General features: G+C 42.2%; 3 protein-coding genes and 1 long non-coding RNA gene across 5 annotated transcripts; 2 read left to right on the plus strand and 2 right to left on the minus strand.

The window, feature by feature from the left end:
* Positions 1–925: 925 nt before the first annotated feature.
* On the minus strand, positions 926–8,213 carry LOC138127529 (uncharacterized). Its single transcript, XM_069043565.1, has 5 exons — positions 8,071–8,213; positions 7,795–8,016; positions 1,331–5,896; positions 1,138–1,230; positions 926–1,081 (listed from the first exon to the last, which is right to left on the minus strand). The coding sequence occupies exons 3-4, from the start codon at positions 5,777–5,779 to the stop codon at positions 1,153–1,155; spliced, it is 4,527 nt and encodes a 1,508-aa protein (XP_068899666.1). The 5' UTR covers positions 5,780–5,896; positions 7,795–8,016; positions 8,071–8,213; the 3' UTR covers positions 926–1,081; positions 1,138–1,152.
* On the plus strand, positions 8,149–12,429 carry LOC138127532 (uncharacterized). The gene is made up of 2 exons (XM_069043570.1): positions 8,149–8,289; positions 8,612–12,429. The coding sequence occupies exons 1-2, from the start codon at positions 8,278–8,280 to the stop codon at positions 12,209–12,211; spliced, it is 3,612 nt and encodes a 1,203-aa protein (XP_068899671.1). The 5' UTR covers positions 8,149–8,277; the 3' UTR covers positions 12,212–12,429.
* A 168-nt stretch (positions 12,430–12,597) lies between these two features.
* LOC138127531 (probable multidrug resistance-associated protein lethal(2)03659) lies at positions 12,598–17,122 on the minus strand. Of its 2 annotated transcripts, XM_069043568.1 has the most exons (7): positions 16,730–17,122; positions 16,451–16,681; positions 15,970–16,400; positions 15,761–15,917; positions 13,988–15,681; positions 13,706–13,933; positions 12,599–13,656 (listed from the first exon to the last, which is right to left on the minus strand). In XM_069043568.1, exons 1-7 carry the CDS (start codon positions 16,801–16,803, stop codon positions 12,761–12,763), a joined length of 3,711 nt encoding a protein of 1,236 aa, XP_068899669.1. In that variant the 5' UTR covers positions 16,804–17,122; the 3' UTR covers positions 12,599–12,760. The 2 variants fall into 2 exon arrangements, with proteins under 2 accessions (XP_068899668.1, XP_068899669.1); XM_069043567.1 differs by having other exon boundaries at positions 12,598–13,656; positions 13,706–15,681.
* Positions 17,123–17,163: 41 nt separating this feature from the next.
* On the plus strand, positions 17,164–18,075 carry LOC138127616 (uncharacterized). The gene is made up of 2 exons (XR_011158286.1): positions 17,164–17,767; positions 17,817–18,075. It is a non-coding gene; the product is annotated as an uncharacterized lncRNA (long non-coding RNA).
* The last annotated feature ends 673 nt before the right edge of the window (positions 18,076–18,748 follow it).

Here is an 18,748-nt window from a genome sequence, read left to right on the forward strand (position 1 = left end):
TCCTCGCCTATTTGACACAATTTATTAAAACATAAAATGTCAAAATGACGTACGTACGCCAATGTGTTGATTAAGGTATCAAGTTTGCCAAAATAATTTATGAAAAATGTTCCCAACTTAAGAAAAAAAGTCACAATCATTTACAATTACCCGGTAGTTTGTAAGAAAACAAAGCGCACCAAAATGAAAAAGCCAAAAATTTATTAAATCATTATTAAATTTGAAATTTCAAATTTTTGTGCCAACGTTAAAGTAAAAATTACTGGTCTCAGAACGGCAGTGCGGCAACTTGCAAACACTTTGACAGTGCGGGAGTTTAAATAACGGATAGTAAAGTCCATTCAAAAATCAAAAAACCACCAACGTAGCATTTTCCTCAATAATTACTATCGGCAACGCTGTTTAGTGTAAAATTTGGTGAGAATTGTAATTTTGAGGTTAAATGATTATTAAATGTCTTGTTTTTGTGGGCATGTTTAAGTAAAAATAATAAGAATCAATAAATAAATGAAACGTGCTCGTAATAAAACAATATGAACTGAATTGAAAACAATTGAATTTTATTTTGAATCAAATAAATGTCATAATTTTTTATAGTTACCAACATAGTATGAAAAAATATCAACCTAGGGTTTTTTAAATTTTACCAACCTAAAGCAACAGGTGGTGGTTTTTTAATTTGTGAATGGACTTTGTGTACATTTTGACAGGTCCACATGTCAGGCACTTTACTGTCAGAAATCAAACAGTATGTCCAACGTTAAAATATGAAATCATAGGCTTCCCTTATGCCAAAACAACGTGAATGCTGTATTCTCTCTGCTTTAGATGGTTGTCAACTTTAATTATGTAAGGAGACGACCAAATGGCAACATAGTAAGGGCGATGTCAAGGAAACAAGGGTAAGGTAAGAATAAATCGCAAACTCCAAAAACAATATATTTTAAACCGAAAAGAGGTGTCAAACGTGAGCGCTCTCTTCCGGTACTACATGATTATGGCACTTTGTTACAAAAACTAATACAAAATTATTTAGGTTATTTGATTATAGAAAACGCTTCTTGTGTAGAATTGTCGATAGCTGCAACAAAAGAATAATTAGCGATGCAAACACCCACCCTCGCAGGCCACACTTACGACAAAAACATTCTTTCACGACTGTCGACCGAGGTGGAGTTTGCAGGGGCAGTGTTGGTTCATATCTGGCAACTCTTGTACATCCTCTGTTAACTACAAATGAAATAGGGAAAATCAGAATTTAGCTTTTTAATCGGAAAGTCCGCACGAAAACCACCACTCAATTTCTTGTTCAATCACGATGTCTACTTACCAGATCTTTAACTCGACAGTTCTTCAAATACTCCAACAACTCCTTTCGGACGTTTGCGCCTTCGTGGATGTCGATGTACTTCTTGACCACTTTAACCAACTTCCGCAGAGACTCAACACGAAGCACTCCATCTTTGGCGGCAACGCACAGCGGATGGTCTTGTTCGTCGACGCGAAATGTTTCTGCTTGGAGAACCTTCAGGAACAACTCTACCACTGCAGACTCACCATTCAGAAGACTCCAATTCAGCATGGCTTTGACGTACAAATGGTGACCACGTGCATAGGCGACTTCTAACGGTGTCAATCCCTTCCGGTCTTCAACATCCGAACGGGCGCCACTTTCCAACAACAAATTGATCACACTAGTGTACTGAAGCGGCACGCCGACCGCATAATGCAAAGCACTTCTGCCTTCCTCCGTGGTACAATTAACATCAATCTTTCCTTCAATCAACGCTTTTACATTGTAGATGTTGTTGTGACTGCAAGCCAGATGCAGCGGAGTCTCACCACTCGCATCTTCGCCAAACTCGACTCCTTCATCTTGGAGCAACTGGATGACTTCGGTGTTGGTTGCGTGTGTTGCAGCGGCGTAGTGCAGACAAGTGCGACCTCTGTTGCACACATCACGAACATCCGCGCCTAACTTCATCAACGTCTGCACCGTAGAAAATTGACACTTTTGACAGGCAAGATGTAGAGCTGTCAGTCCAGACTCGTCTCGCAGATTGACACCGATCCCGTTCTGTATCAACAACTTTGCCATTTGTGGAAATTCCGCGAAGTGCAAAGCGCTCTGTCCCTTTTTGGTGAGGGCGTTGATCTCTGCGTTTTCGAGCAAAACGTCCAGGACGTCTTCCAGATCTCGTTGCGAAGCGAGGTGCAGAGCTGTCAGACCCTCCGAATCAGAAGCGTTAACGTCGATTCCTTCGTCGATCAAGATTTCGGCCACTTCTGCGGCAGCTGTACAGTGCAGAGCGGTGCGTCCGCGGTTGGAAACTTCAAAGGAAGCACCTCTCCGGAGCAGCACTTTGACGAGGTCACAGTTGTTTTGTTCCGCCGCAACGTGCAGAGCAGTCAATCCATCTTTGTCTTTGGCGTTAACATCTACACCCAACTCGACTAAACTCTCTACGATCTCGAGATTTGAATCTTGTTTTGAGGCGGCGTAGTGCAGTAGAGTCCGCCCCGACTCGGTGGTGCATTTAGCGTCTTCACCGGTACCCAGTAACAGTTGAAAAACGTCAAGCTGGCCTCGCTCGCAGGCGAAATGCAGAGCCGTCACACCACCTCTAGAGGGCGCGCCGACATCCACACCTTTCTCCACCAGAAGCTTTATCAACTCCAGATTCGGCGAGTCCGCGCAGACGGCAAAGTGCAAAGCGTTCTTCTTGTAACAAGTGACAGAATCGATTGTTGCTCCTCGAGCGAGCAACTCCGACGCGATCGCGAGATTGCCTTGTTCGCAAGCCAAGTGGAGAGCAGTGGCGCCATCTAGGTCGCGACCGTTGACGTCCACTTGGTCGACCAACAACCGTATCATCTCCGTGGAACACCTGGCGGCGACAGCAACGTGCAACAGACTTCGCATTTTGCAATGCAGCCCTTTCGCGTTCGCCCCTTTCTTGATCAGGAGCTCGACTAAGTCGCAGTGGCCTTCTTCTACAGCCAAGTGCAACGCGGTTCTTCTTTTGCCGTCTTTGATGTCGACGTCGAGTCGACTCGTCAAGATTTCGATCACCGATTCAACACCTTGGCTGTTCGCTTTGACCGCGAGATGCAAAAGAGTGAGCTTGTCTGGTCCGGTTCTGGTGTCTATCTTCTCCGGGTGTCTCTCGAGACAAGACGACAACAACAGAGGATAACCTAGTTGTGACGCGAGCACGATCACGTCGTCGCGCTTGTGAAGAGTGTCGAAATGACGAGAGTCGCCGTGCTTTTTCAAGATTTTCTCGATTGCAGAGAAACTCTCTGCGCGGATGGCGTAGTCGAGGCAGGTCCATCCGAAGATGTCCTTCTCGTGAATGTCGCACTCTTCCAGCAGAACACCGAAGATCTCTTCGGAGTGGTGTTTGTACGAACAGATCAAATGCAAAGCGTTTCTGCCTGCGCGATCCTTCACTCCGCCGATTTGGTCTTGTCTCTTCACTTCCTCCAAGTCTTTGTTGATCACGGCCAGATGCAGCTTACTCTCCTCGGCTAGCACCGTGTCGAATATAAGTTTCAAATTAGGATTCTTGTCTAGGAAGATCTCGTCTTGCAACATCCCGACTTTATCCAGATTGTTCGTGATCCACAAGCAGACCAAGTACTCGGCGTAGACTTGACTCGTGAAGACAACCGAATCTTCGTCGGCGTGTGCTATCACACCGAGCTCGTCGCCACGACCTAGCTCTTTCACATGCAGAGACACTTCACCCACTTTCAATTTCCGCACTGTTTCACTGGAGAAGCAAGATTTCAAAGCGAGAATCTGGTACTTCTGAAGTGATTTGCCCACTTGGAGTTTCGAAGTGACGAAGGTCTGGTATATCCTCGTCAGGTCACTCTTCTCGTCCAATCCGCTACTCATCGCTTCCGTGAACATAAACAATTGCAACGGGGTGCTCAAATACTTCGGAATCTGTTCCAAGTTGTACGTCCGATGGAGGCGACCTTCGATGTATCTCTTCTGTTCGTCTCGAGTAAAGCTTTCGATGCCGACCGGCTCGACTTTCAAATCCGCTTTGATCCTGTGTCGAAGATTGTCCCTCGAGGAGAGCCACACGCGAATGCCGCGCCCCCCAACGCACTTCACGTACTTCAGAATGAAGTCAACGCTGTCGTATTCCAGCTCGTCCAGGCCATCTAGGAAGAGATGGATGTTGCCATTTGCCAACAAAAACGACTTCACTTTTGACACCAAGTCGTCTTGTGGCTGTTTCACTTGGAGGAAGTGCGGAATAATCTCGTCGTTTTTCGGTTTCTTTTTGAAAAATGGAGCGTGATCTAAGAGTCTCACGTAGATCGCCCAACAACCAGAGGGACACTTTTCAGCCAGAGACTTCATCAAAGTGGTCTTTCCGGCTCCTGGTCCTTCACAGATCACGTTGACGTGACTCTTCAAGCTTTCGAACACTTTTTCTTCGTCTGTCGCTCCTTCCGGCGTGGTGATTCTCCTGGGGATGTAGAGCACTGGTAGATTTACGTCTTTGGTACCGACGACAAGAACTCGATCCGTCATCTGAATCAAGTGTTCGGTGGCAAAAATCGACTCGATTCCAGGATTGGACTCGACCACTTCCTTCAACGAAACACTCTCTCTTTGCTGGAGGCTGAGGCGAAGCTCTTCGAACGTATCGAGATTCACTTTCATCTTCAACGCATCGGATAGATGTGCGAAAGTCTTCCAGTTGGGGAGGTCTCGTTTTGTCAGGTTCCCCAACAAAACCAGCTTCTTCACAACTCCCTTCTGCGCCAAAAAGTCGACGAGGTGCTTCACCAGAGCCTTGTTGCTATCGTCAACTTTCACCATCAGAGGCATTCTGTCCAGGAACCACAGCGCTTTAGTGCGTTGTTCATGGGTCATTTGGGACCTTATACTGTTCACTCCGAACTTGATTCCGCACCTGTGTTCGATTCCCTCGAAATCTGGCAACGCCCAATTCTTCAAGATGTCGTCGCCGTGCGATTCGACCACTGTCAGATCAAATTCCATGATCGCAGCTTGCAGACTTTTGAAGCTTTCGTCGCGGGGATCACTAGATGGCACTTGGACGAAAGGCGAAAATGCTATTTCGGCCAGTTTGGCGACCACGTCGCTCCTGGTTAGGACGAAATTTGTGGACTGCCATTCTTTGATGAAATTGGTAAAAGAATCCAACACTCGGCACTGTAACGTATCCGTTAAAATGTTCGCGATATTGTGTTTGAGGCTGTGGATGTCGAACTGATCAGTGTAAAAGTAGAACTGTTTAAAAAATCGCTCTCGCTGGGGTTCATCCGTTCTGAAACGCCAGATTGAACCTGTGTTGAAGAATGTCTCGTCGCGTTCTTGAAATGCTTCGATGTGTTCCGACTTCAAACCGCGAAAAGACATATTGGTGAACAAGACACAATTTGCATCCACCACGTCTTCGATCTCTTTGAAGTATCGGAAGTATCGATCTAGAGTGTTGTGGCCTGTACTCGCCAACAAATGCCTTTTAGTCAAATGTCTTTTGGTGTGCGAGTATTTCATTTGAAAGAGAAACGTATGAGAGGTCCCATCCAGTAACTCCAATCTGATGCACAAGTCGTCGTAGTTACCGTATTTGTCTTCGTTAGCTGTTATTTGGTAATCGTGAACACGATAGTCGCCGAGTAAACGTAGAGTAAAATAAGTGCACACTAACAGTTCGTAGTCGAATCCGAAAGATCCGCTTCCCGATCTTTTTGAATATTTATTAATTTCTATGGTCGATTCCATTTCCACCAACTAAACATTTATCATTCACTTTTACTGCCTTCCAAGCGATTTGATCACCTTTTCTTCGACCCTCGTAGAATCCCCAACGGTTTAGAACCAGTCCTGAGCGACACCTTTCTGAAAAAATCACATTTCATTACTCACAAAAACTACTTGTACAGATTTCATATACAAAAGATGTTCTCTTGAGAGCGACCAAAAGAATATTGGATAAGTTTCTACGACTTCCCTGCACTCCCTGTTGCAAATTTTTCAAAACTGTGGTAAAAGTTACGTTTTGGGGGAAATCCCTCAATGTGTCAAATATCGAGAACGTAAATTGAATGGGCATGAACACGAAATTGAAATATTTTTTTTTTGTATCAAACGCAACAATGCATAATTAAATATTTAAATCTAATTGCCGTAACGTGACGTACAAAACGTGGTTGACGTGTCATGCGGACAAAGATCAGAGCTGGCAACCATCTAAAACCAACGCTGCCAAAGTTAGTGGGCGGATACCGGATAAAGTCCATTCCATTCATTTTGTATTGAACTTTTCAAGGTCAAATAATTTTAATAAATAGTGACATGCAGCTAACCAACATAATGCAATTTAGCAATGCTCAATCCAACGTGAACGGTGTCACTACTGTCACTATTTACAAAACATAATTACAGAACCAAAAAATAAAATTATTTGACTTTGAAAAGTTCAATACTATCGTGTCAAAAATAAATGACTCCCTAGAATTCGAACTTTTAGGGAAATAACGTTGTTCACGTTGCGTGTAACTATATTATAATTCAGAATAAGTGGCATCGCGGTAGGCGTTGGAAATCCAAATTTACGTTGGTAGCGAGACACTTGCTAATAATACTCTAGTTTCGATGCTGTTGGTAACCTTCGCTTTTAATTTGGCCTTGATATTATCATTGGAATCGTTTTGTGTTTATTTTCTTGTTATGGTACTTGGAATTTCCTTGTTTCATTTATGAAAAGTGTATTACTTGCCTGGGGGGTTATCTCTGCTGTGGGTGAAAACCATGTCAAAATTATGTAACGCATAACCTCAGAATAAAGTAATAACGGTTTCACATGTTTACTAAATTTTTTGACATAACATAAAGCTCACTTTAGAGAATCAACGCCTACCGCGATGCCACTTATTCTGAATTATACTATAGAATATTCAAAAGTAATTTTGAAAGCCTAATGTTGGTTACTATGAATTGAGAGATTAAGTCCAATTAAATATGCCGACAGAAACCGAAATTGATCGTGATACGAAAAAACATCTATCACTTAGCCATTTGCAACTGTTACAACGAATTCGCTGCCTTACATTTTTGATGCGGTTACGATATCTTCTGTTTGTCACTAGACACCACATAACCTCCAACTTAAACAAATTTATGGCAACTTAGTAACGAATATCCCTAAATCCTAGGGACTTGGACTCATTTTTGACACGATTATACAAAATGAATGAACTTTATAAAATGAACTCGACATTTTATTTATTGTTATTTATTTATCATTGATAACAGATCAGGCACTTTGTTTGTCAAAATTGACATTGATCATTGACAAAAAATGTAAGTGCATTTTACACTGTAGAAAATTAGGTGTACTCTATAATTTTGAAATTAACTGTACTATGCCGGCCAAAAAATTTTGGCCGTCATTGTCTGTTAATTCAAAAAAAAAAAAATTGTAATCCGTACTTTATTGTCATCATGATTACCGTCTTGATTATGAACGTTATTTTTTGGGTGCTAAATTTCAAAACTCAAAATTATTTTGTCATTTTTACTACACAGAACGTTTACCTTAGGTTATCTATGTACGATTGCTCTAATTTTGTTTATTCATGTCGGATTTTTGGAATATCTGAGCTTCAAACAGTTTAAATTGATTGTCAAAATGACAAGAATCGAAAGTGGGGTTACGATTCCTAAAGGTTTATTTACACTTTACTTGAATGTCAAGAAAGTGACGGCCAAAATTTTTTGGCCGCCATAGTACTTACCTGGATATCATCCACCCAACATTAAATTTCCAGAAGGACCGACAAAAAAAAACCTTGTGAATTTATCGCGCATCGGAAGCGATACAAGGTTGGTTAAGCGACAGTCCTATCGGAGTGAATCACAATTGTTTACATTGAATGAGGAATGTTTGCAATATTTGTTGGTTGACATGTTAAAACCATAGAAAGCTTAAGATCCTAGAATCACAGAACACCTAGAATCTTACAACAAATAAACTATGAACCGGTTGATAATATAATAGTTATTTTACTCACCAGACAGATTGCGTTTTGGACGTGATAATAATGACGACATAATTGGCACAAAAGAATCGAAACAGTCACTGTTCAACAAATACAGCCAGGTTATTTAAAGAGGTCATCTATGTTTGTCATCTTCTATGATTGGTGTCTACCAGTCCATCCAAAAATTGTGGCATCGTTTTTCAAATAATAATTTTATGAACGCGCCCCACTGCTCAAATGGCATCAACGGTGAGTTTTTGGGTGTTTTAACAGCTTGTGATCATATATGTGACAAAAATGTCAGTCTTACAATCAGTCTTAACCTACAGAACGTATTGATGATGGATTGGTCTAGCGCAGGCAACCACCAATACACTACTACAAAAAACTCGGTGAACCCGGACAGTATTTAATCCTGTTTTCGTTTGTTATCGAGACCTGTTTGTATCTCAGTGTTCTCATAAGGAATTCAGAGTAGAACCTCTCTACTGATTTTTTTGAAACAGCCTCGTCACTGTACAAAATTTCATTGTTTTGTGTTGGTACTGATTGTAATATTTTGATTTCCAAGAACCAACCGGGCCAAGGGGTGAACTACGAGGTCGTCGTGTCCGCCCTGTTCTCCCTCAGATTGTGCATGGACGACAAAATCGCCGATTTCAAGCTGGAAACGAACGAAACTCCCGAAAAGACAGAGAACTCAGAGCAAAACTTCAAATTCGACGACATCATCATCGAAATCACCCCGAAAACGGGTGACAAGTACTATTTCGCCATTCAGCTGAAACATGCTGAAAAAGCAGAGAAAAATCTCCAACCCACGGGCTTCACTTCCGGGAAAGAGGCGAAAAATCCAAAGGAACAAACTGGAAATTTCGTGATGAACATGTACTGCAAGTCGAGCTTCTGCAATTCGGTCATCGACTGTGAGCGTGCCAAGTGTCAGACGATCAACTGTCAAGAGATTCACTGTTCGGTACCTTATTGTAAACTAGCCCACCGGAAAATAATAGAAATCGAGAGGAAACCGAGCACGTTCTACTACATTCTCTACAGCAACAGAGGTTTCGATCCGGAGAAAATGGATAAAGTGAAAGATTTCAAGATGGAGAAATTTTCACAGTGCAAGGGCATACATATTTTGAGCACAAATCGAGACGAGATCTACAAATTTAAAACAAAAGTAGAGACGCCGGAGACCGAAAATGTGAAGAAAGGCGACTACGAAGAGTTTTTCAAAAGGTTTTCGCTCTACTTAGGTCAGAAGAACGCCCAAGGCGTAGAAAAAGAAATCGAGAAGGAATTCGAAGAGAAATTCGGATCGGCGAGATGGGCCGCTAACTACATAGAGTTCTTCAAACACTGTCACGACGGTCTATATAGAGACAGAAAAGTAGACAAAGAGACGGTGAGGATTCAGTTAATCGACTTGCTGCTGCCCATGGAAAGAATGTCCTTCCGGAGTGACGCATGCTTGACCGACTTCCAAGAAATGACGAAGACAGTCAAGTTGACCGTTGTAAACCTGGATGCAACGTCTTGTGAAGACTACTTTATACAGCCACCGATCGATGTCAGTCCACCTTCACGGACCGAAGTGCTTCGTTCAGCCAAAAATGCAAAGATTGTTAAAAAGTCTGAAGAAGAAATAAGTTCGCAGGCAGAAATCAAGACGTTTTTCTATTGTTTCGAAAGACCAATCGTTGTGAAATATGTCAAGACGAAGTCCGTCGATGAGGCGATAAAGTTGTGTGTGAGAGCGCACCAGATTCACTTGGTAGTGTTAGGTGACGTGGATGCGTCAGAATTTACACAAGAGAAGGTTTTTCAAAATCTGAAGGACATCTACGACACCGATCAAAATCTCGGTGGTCAAGTCTTCGACGGACTTACCGTAGCGTTAAGAACAAACAAATCAGTTCCGCTGAAAAGTCTAGTAGAATCCGCGAATGTTTCCCCTTTTGTAACAAGCGCCAACATTCTGCAAATGTTGAACGGAAAGTACCACATCGGGGAAGCTTCACTCCCAGATGACGTGTACGTGCCTCGTCAAGTCGAACAGGCCGACCTCAACGTGCAAGACGCGGAAATTTTCCAGCACTTCGCAGCAGGGAACTACCTGGTTTGCGGCGAGTCCGGATCGGGGAAGACAGAACTGTTGAAGTTCTTGTGCCGGAATTGCCCCTTGGACGAGCTGACAGTGTTCGTGAGCTTCAAGCACAACAAGATTTTTCTGCAAGAGCACACCGTCGACGGTTACCTCGACAAGTTTTTGGACATCGCCGCGGAACAACACAGTCTACGAGCCAAGCTCAGGCGCGCCTGCAAAGAGAAAAAGCGCGTTTTGTTTCTGTTCGACGCGTTGGACGAGGCGTTCGACAAGCCGCGAGCGATCAACTGTTTAAAGATGGTGCAAGAGGCAGGCTTTCGATTTTGGGTGGCTTCGCGGACTAGCACTCGACCAGATCTCGAGCAAGCTCTGAATGTGACGGTGCTAAACATCAAGACTCTGCAAGCGGAAGACCAAAGAAATTACGTGCGGGAGAAAATGAAGGGATTGTACAGTCCAGAAGTCATCCAGAGCACTGTGGAGGAGATCGACGCGATCAGAAGCAAGAGGTCAGAGCACCAGCAGCTGTTGGAGCTGCCGCTCAACTTGAACATGTTGATCAAGATATGCAACGAGAGCGATGGTCGACTCTTGGGGGACAATCTGGTAGTTACCGACTTGTACCGAGCGCTCGTCGAAGGAAACTTCTCCCATTACTTGAAGAAGCAGGAGATTATTCCGTCGGAAAGTCCGATTCTCGACTTCTTGAAGTTCTACTTTTGGCAACAGTACGAAAAGGCCGCCATCAAGTGTTGTCGTTTCGAACAGATGGTGAAGAAAATCCAGATACACGACTCCTACTACGAGGCTTTCATCGACTACGTCGACGCCCACAAAGAAGACCCTTTGGGAGTAATACGCAAAAGTGAGGAAAACTCTTTGGAATTCATGCACAAGAGCTACGCCGAGTTTTTCGTCGCTTTGTGGATTTCCAAAAATTTTGAACACGTGGAAGATTTGAAAAGTGTTATCTTTAGAGACGAACACGCGAACGTCAGGTACTTCTTGGACTTGTTGCTGGCCGACGGCCATCCGCTCTTCCTCGCGGTTCTGCACAAGAAATTACAGGAGATCGACCAGCACCGAGGAAGAATCATGGAAACGGACAAAGGAAAACGCAACGCTCTGCACCTGGCGTGCTCCCAAACCGGTACCGATCCGGATTGGGAACAAGTCGTGAGGAAGGTCTTGTCGCTTCACCAAACACCCACAATCCTGCACTCCACCGACGCTTTGTACAACATGACCCCGGCAGACTACTGCGGCAGACTGAACAACGTCCTTCACGCGGTCATCCTGCGAAGGACAGGCTTCGACTTGGAGCCGGACACGATCTACAAGATCTTCGACCACGCCTTGGCGCACAACGATGTCGCGCTCTTCGAAGAGGTCATGACAGAACACTGCACTGCCGAGTACTTGGCGTCGCACACCGAGGCCTTGTTGACAGCGATCGAGCGGCGCTACTCGCGCCTCGTCGAGCTGTTTCTCGAGAAAGTGGACGTTCTCGATGTGGTCACCTCTTCGGGGAGAGTGCCGCTGTACGTTGCCATCAAGAGCCGATGCGACGACATCGTTGTGGCGTTGGTGAACCGCCAGGTCAGTCCGGACTTCTTCGACGACGGTTTCACGCCGCTCCAGTTGAGCGTCGCCCTGGGGAATCTGAACGTTTGCAGATATCTGGCCAAGAGTTGTGGAGTTAACGTGGATGAGGTCGCCAACGGATTTGCTCCCTTGCATGTTGCCGTCTTGCACCACCAAATCGACGCGGTCCGTCTTTTGCTGACAGAATTCGGAGCTGGTGTTGACCTCGAGTGCTCGAGTGCAGACTTGCCGGTGGACGACATCGCCAACGAAATCGTGCCTCCGATGTGGGAAGTGGTCGCCAGCGAAGAAAAGAGGAGTGCTCTTGATTTGGCCGTCGACTGCGGGTATGATGACGTTGTTGCCTTCTTACTAGAGAGAGGCGCCACCAGCGTCAAATACAACAGTTGTGACGACTACGTGGGCTTAGCTGTCGAAAACAAAAGAATTTTGATCGAGGTGATCGGTTCAAATTAAACGATTTTTAAAAATATCTTATCTTTTTTTTTATTTTTTTTACGTTTATATTTCTTTATTTAATTAAATACCTAAGTGCCAAAACTGTCAAGCTTTAAATTTATAAATTTGAATGTATTTTTATATATTGTGAGGTGGCTCTTAAGTGCTCTGCTTCAAGTCTCTTGGTGCCAAATGTTAACACCAAAAAAAAATTTAAATAAATTTTATCCGATTGACGTGTTTGCGTTTAATTTAAAAGAAATATGAAGTGTCTCGCGAACTGATTATGTTCATTTGGTTTAAAAAAAAAAAAATTAGGAGTGAACGAAACGAACACGTTTAGAGCGTGAACGAAAGTGTACCGAACTTCGGTGGGCGTCACCTATTTATTGGGTGGGCGCGGCGCGAACGAAGCCCGCTCATTGGCCGACCAATGAGCGGGCAGAGAACCCTGAACAAAATCGGAATGCGTATGGAACAGGAGGAACAAGGCCAAGATAAAACCAAATGGTGCAACCAATCAATTAAAATCAAGTTTCTTTATTTCTTTTGTTAACAAATATAATTTTACAAATCTTGAAACGCACTAGACTCATTCATCAAGTCTTGAGGTCTGCCAAATGCAGCAACGCGTCCAGCATCCATTACCAAAATCCTGTCGGAATCCATGATGGTATTCAGTCGATGCGCTATTGTCAGCACTGTACAACCTTGAAACCTCCTCCTGATGGTGCTTTGTATCAGTTCGTCGGTTCTCAAGTCGACGTTGGCTGTGGCTTCGTCCAAAACAATAATTCTGGTGTCGCGAAGGATGGTTCGGACCAAACACAACAACTGCCTTTGTCCCGCGCTGAAGTTAGAACCGCCTTCGAGGACGAGACTGTCCAGACCTGAGGGCAACCTGGTGATCACGTCTTTCAATTGGACTTCCTCCAAAGCGGTCCAGATCTGCAAATCGGCGAATTCACCGAAAGGATCCAAGTTTTTGCGAAGCGTGCCCAAGAACAAAACTGGTTCTTGAGGAATGATCGACATGTTGGAACGAAGACTGTTGAGAGATAGTGATTTGGTGTTGACGTCGTCGATGATAACTTCTCCTTCGAAATCGAACAGGCGGAACAAAACAGAGATCAGAGAAGATTTTCCAGCACCGGTTCTGCCAACAATTCCAATTCTTTCGCCACAGCGAATCGCAAAAGACACTCTGTCGAGAACAGGAGGAGTGTCAGGATTGTAGCGCAGCGACACTTCTCGGAAGATTATGTCTCCTTTCTTGCACCAAGAGCCTGGAGGTGAAGCATCTCCTTCGTCTTGTTCTGGAGCCAGATTTACATACTCCAACACTCGTTCAGTTGAGGTTATGTCGGAGTTAACATTGCCCCATTGCGTCATTCCTCGTTGTATTAGCTTTCCAAAAAGTGCCGACAGACTAATACTAAGTCCTATATTCCCAACAAAACTTTCTAAAATCCAATACTTGAACATTTGGTAAGATCAATTTCCAAGTTTTACCTTTGAGAAAAAAGAAGCTCCAAGTCACTAAACCAATGTAAAAGACGGAAATCACATCTGTCCAAAAAGAAAAACTGAAGAATACAGTCCGGACCAAGTAGAAAGCAGAACTGTGCAGATTTTGGCGTGTGTCGAATTCTTGTTGCATTATTTCTTGAGCTTTTGTGGCTCTGATTGTACTTAGACCTTCTATGGTAGAAGTCACGTGAGTAAAAATCGGACTTCTTGCTAATAACACAAGAAATGAGGACTTCGGAAGCTTCATCGAGACTAAAGTCTTACCAACTCCTTCTGTTCTTCGAAGGCTCGTATTGACAGGTCCATAAAAAAATATAAAGCTGAAGAAAAGAATGTAGAAGAACAGTGCCCATAGAATCATCCAGTCATTTAAGATCGATATTGTGATCGTCATTCCAATGACGAGGATTGCGTTGGTAAAGACATCTGAAAGTCTAGATGGAATCTGTTCGTCAATATGTCCCATATCCTTAGAAAACCGATTTAAAATCCTTCCAGAAGCGTGGTCGTTGAAGAATTTAATTCCACTGTGAAGAACACTGTCAAGCATCAAATCGTGTAAGTTTGTCGATATCTTCCTGCAATACTTCACGTAAGCCCAAGAACTTAAGTGAGTTCCGAAGAGTAGCATCGCCATAAGAACTCCATAGATGTACAAATAGTACTTGGATGATTCTTCTGATAATGAAGACGATTTCTTCGACTGTTCTTCGTTGACCCAGAAAGTGATGAAGTAATCAATCGAGCAGCTTAACGCTTGGGTAGCTACGCATAAGAAAAGTACCAAACTGGACATCATCCAGTGACGCCCAGCCAGCCAATAATTTTTGTAATTATTTGCACCAGAACCATGACTCCTATGTTCCTTGACCTCACATGGCAGATGACAAGTTTCCAGTGTCGTTTTCTCCGCGCTTGGTGAAGATTTGGTACTGTTGCCAAAAAGTTGACTCTTCGTTTTATACAATTCATCAAATTTCGTCACTGCAATTGGTTTCTTCGTTTCTAGTAGATATATTTTGGTCACGTTTTGAAGAAACTGCAGTTGGTGAGTCACCAAGACCACGCATTTGTGTCTCAAGTACTCTTGGATGCACTCGTGGAAGATTTGTTGAGCTACGTGAGAGTCAACTGCCGATAGAGGGTCATCTAGAAGATAGATGTCCGCATCGGTGTACACAGCTCTAGCCAGATTGATTCTAGCTTTTTGGCCTCCACTCAACATGACTCCTCTCTCTCCGACTAAGGTGTCATCACCAAAAGGAAAAAGAGAGAGGTCGTACTGCAGAGCGCACATTTTCATCACTCTTGAGTACTTCTCCTCGTCCATTTCTCTCCCAAACAAGATATTCTGTTTGACACTTCCTGTGAAGATCCACGGTTCTTGCGCCGCGTACGCGATGGTACCGCAAACTTCAACACTTCCTTCGACCAGATCAATCTCGTCGAGTATGACTTGCAGCAGAGTTGATTTTCCACTTCCAGCTGGACCAACAACAGCAACTCTTTCTCCAATGAGCGCGCTAAAATTAACATCATTCAAAGTACTTTGGTTCAAGGAACGATCCCACTTGAAGTGGGCGTTTTTCACGCGAATTCCTGAAGGTTTCTGCAGATGGTTTGATATTTTGGAAATACCACCACCACCTATTTCTCCCTTGGTTTTCTCATTTTCGCTCAAGCAGTCACAATTTAACAGCAAGAATTTTGTAATTCTTTCACAAGAAACTCTACCATCAGCAATTCTTACCAACGCTAGATACAAATTTGAAACTGTTGTTTGAACTAAATTGTCAAAAATATTAGTCAAGGAAAAGATGTACTGTGGTGTTAGTGGTAAAGTAGTCACCACGACTGCCAAGACACAGACAAAGACACAGAGTTTGGAGATGTAGAATTTGACCATATTGGCGGTAATGCGTGAGAGGTTTATTATTGTTGTGTATTTAACTTCCTGTCTAAAAATAAGTCATGAGAGTCATCTAGATCTTGATCGTTGAAGGTAAAAGGTACGGTTGCAAGTTAAGAAATCTCTACCTTCTAGCGCTGTCCACTAATTTAGTAAATGGACGTTCCCAAGTATGCGTTTTGATTATTTTGATGCCAGAGATAATATCGTTCATCAAACGAATTCTTCTATCTGTTTTTGTTGCTATCTGCCATCTGGTGTGACTTCTTATTTTAAGCAAATACACTGAAAACACATTTCTACAGAATTGGGAGAAGAAACGACAACAAAATCTTACATAGAGACAGAAAATAAACTATTATAATGCAGATTCCCACCACAGCGGTACCACCAAACACGTAGTTTAAATAAAACCCACAGAAGATGATCTTCACAGGACTCATCCACAAGTAATACATTTTTGAGAAAACTTCGTCGAACTGGTAGACGTCACGGGACAATAAACTGATGACTTTCCCTGTGGTAACGTCCTGGAAGGTGGTTTTCTTCATTTGTAAACATTTCCTGTAGATCAGCGACGAACAAGCAACTCGAACCTTCATTCCCAGAAGGCTCGTTTCCAAGAAAGTGAACTGGTAGAATAAGGTGAAAAGAGAGGAAAGAGCTACGATGGCTGCGGCGTAGCAAAATGCTTGACTCTGGGTTGTGTCTGTCTGACCAGGAGTGTAATAATCCAGCAATTTCTTTAAGAACAAGGGTTGGAGTAAACTGAAATTGCGACATCTTACAATGCAATTCTTTCGCGGTCTTTACCTTACGTGATTGCTAGATCGAAAGGAAACAGTATGAAATTGTAAAACAACACTTTTGGTCCAAACACTTTTGCCACAACACGAGCCAAAGAAGGATTTTGTTTGGATTTCACTTCCTTTCGCCAAGCGCGTTCGAGTTTGTCGCCCAACAGTCGCGACTCCTGATCTTCGACTGTCGGATAGAGATCGTCTTCGGTGAACTCTTTCTTCCGACCGAAGATTATCGGTAGTTGCCAGCTGAAGGTCAGGGGGACAATTTAGAAGAAAGCGAAGATCACGACTTACCAAAAAAACAAGTGTGAGAAAAAATTTGCGCTCTCTTTTGGATGTGTTTTAGGTTTATTCTTGTCATTTCTCATGGTTTGTTTTCATTTGCGAACTAATGGTTTCCCATAAATATCCTTGAAAACTAAACTGTTAAATGAAATAGGTACTCATAAACCATTTGCGGTTGTTACTAGACTAAAGTGCCAAGGCTTTCTTGACAATTACAGATAAACGATTAATTTTAATGTTAGCTTGTTGTAGGTATTTTTAATGAGCTACGGAATATTTTGGATAAAAACTAAAAAAGAATTTGCCTAATCCGCGATTATTCGGAGCAGAAATCTTCCCAAGAACAAGTTCTTGCACTTAACAGTCTTCTTTTGAATTTTTGCTGCAGATGAAGCTACTGCTAATGTTGATTTAAAAGCAACAAATTAATATAAAACACCATCAGGAATATAATAATATAAGTTTATTCCTTCACCTCTTCTTTTATTTCTAATTCATCTTCACATTCTCCTTTTTCACATTTTACTTCATTCTTTTGGTTATTGTTGTTATGCACCTACATAGTTCTCTTCAAGAATGTTTTCTCTTATCATTTCTTTTTGTGACACTCTTTTAATAAAAGAGAGAGAATTAAATAAAGATTCGCTGAACCAAACCACCTTACTCACCTGATTTGGTAGGTACCATCTTACTTCTTTCTGTCTGTCTTTCTTTTTTAATTCCTGAATAGAGTTTTTTGTTACAAAATTTGAAAAACCTTCCATTTTTTTACAAGCAAATTTTTACTTCGCGAGATAAAACCAAATCTCTTATCAAGAACACAAGAAAACGTCAATTTTATCAAGTACGTGCCTGACACGATATAATTAAATAAATGTGTTCAATTGTTTATTTTTTAAACAATTAAATATCACTCAAACACAACCATTTCTACTCTTGCAACAGCAGAAGCAATAAAAATGTCAAGAAACGAATTAATTTTATTCCTGATTGTCAGTGTTTCATTGATTGAAGTCTGTTCTTCGGTCATCAAAGAAGAAGAAAGAGGTACGTCCTGTTTTAACGAAAGCTTGGTGCTACCGTTTTTCGTTTTTAGATGATTTTGATTTGGATAAAGTGGGTTCACAACGACAACATGGCGACGACCTTGAACTGGACAATATCGTGGACCATATGGTCAAGGTGGTGGAAGGGTACATAGAGAACCTTGCCGACATGATGTCTTGCAGCAAATGCTCCAAGAGTGGCGTAGAAGTCAAGAAGCAAAGAATTAAAGAGTTGTAATAAATAATTGGCCGTTTTGTCAACTTTTTTATTAACACAAGTGCTGAAATATACACACTCTGTTCTTCATTGGATCGGCTGGTTTTAGTTTCTTCATCACAGTCTTTTACGATTTCTTGATAAGACACAGTTGGACGACTTTCTTCACAAAAATTTTATTATCATATTTTCTTGTGCCAGCTTACATTTGGTTTGAACTATCTTTTTCTGTCATTAAAGAAGAAGAAAGTAAGTTCCGTGACGTTTCCAATTTATAGATTACGTATACTGTCTTTGTCTTTTCTAATTTATAAATACGCATGAAAATAAACTTTTTGCATATCGTAATGAAAGTGGCACTTTTTTACACGAAAAATCCTAGTGAAAGTAGTACTTTTTTGCATCATTTTTTCATAAATCCCTTTGGACAAAATTTCTAAACTTACATCGATATGCAAAAAAATTGTGTGTACCTACACCACGTTATGAAAGTTCTTTTTTTCACTTACATATTTGCTTGATTAATCAATCTGCAAAATCGTGAAAAAAGTATGACTTTCATAACTATAGGCTTTGCCATTTCTATTGAAACACCACCTGTTGATTGACAGTTTGGCAACGCTGCAAATATGTTTAGTAATTTTTTGACTATTATTGCCAATCTTGAATGTCATGTCATATTTGACTCAACGCGTCTTTCATTCAATTATAACCCAATAATTATCAAGAATTTATTGTTTTTTCGCGAAAATAGAGCAAAATAGA

Source organism: Tenebrio molitor, chromosome 4 (genome assembly GCF_963966145.1).
Source record: "Tenebrio molitor chromosome 4, icTenMoli1.1, whole genome shotgun sequence".
In the NCBI taxonomy this organism is placed as follows: Eukaryota; Metazoa; Arthropoda; class Insecta; order Coleoptera; family Tenebrionidae; genus Tenebrio; species Tenebrio molitor.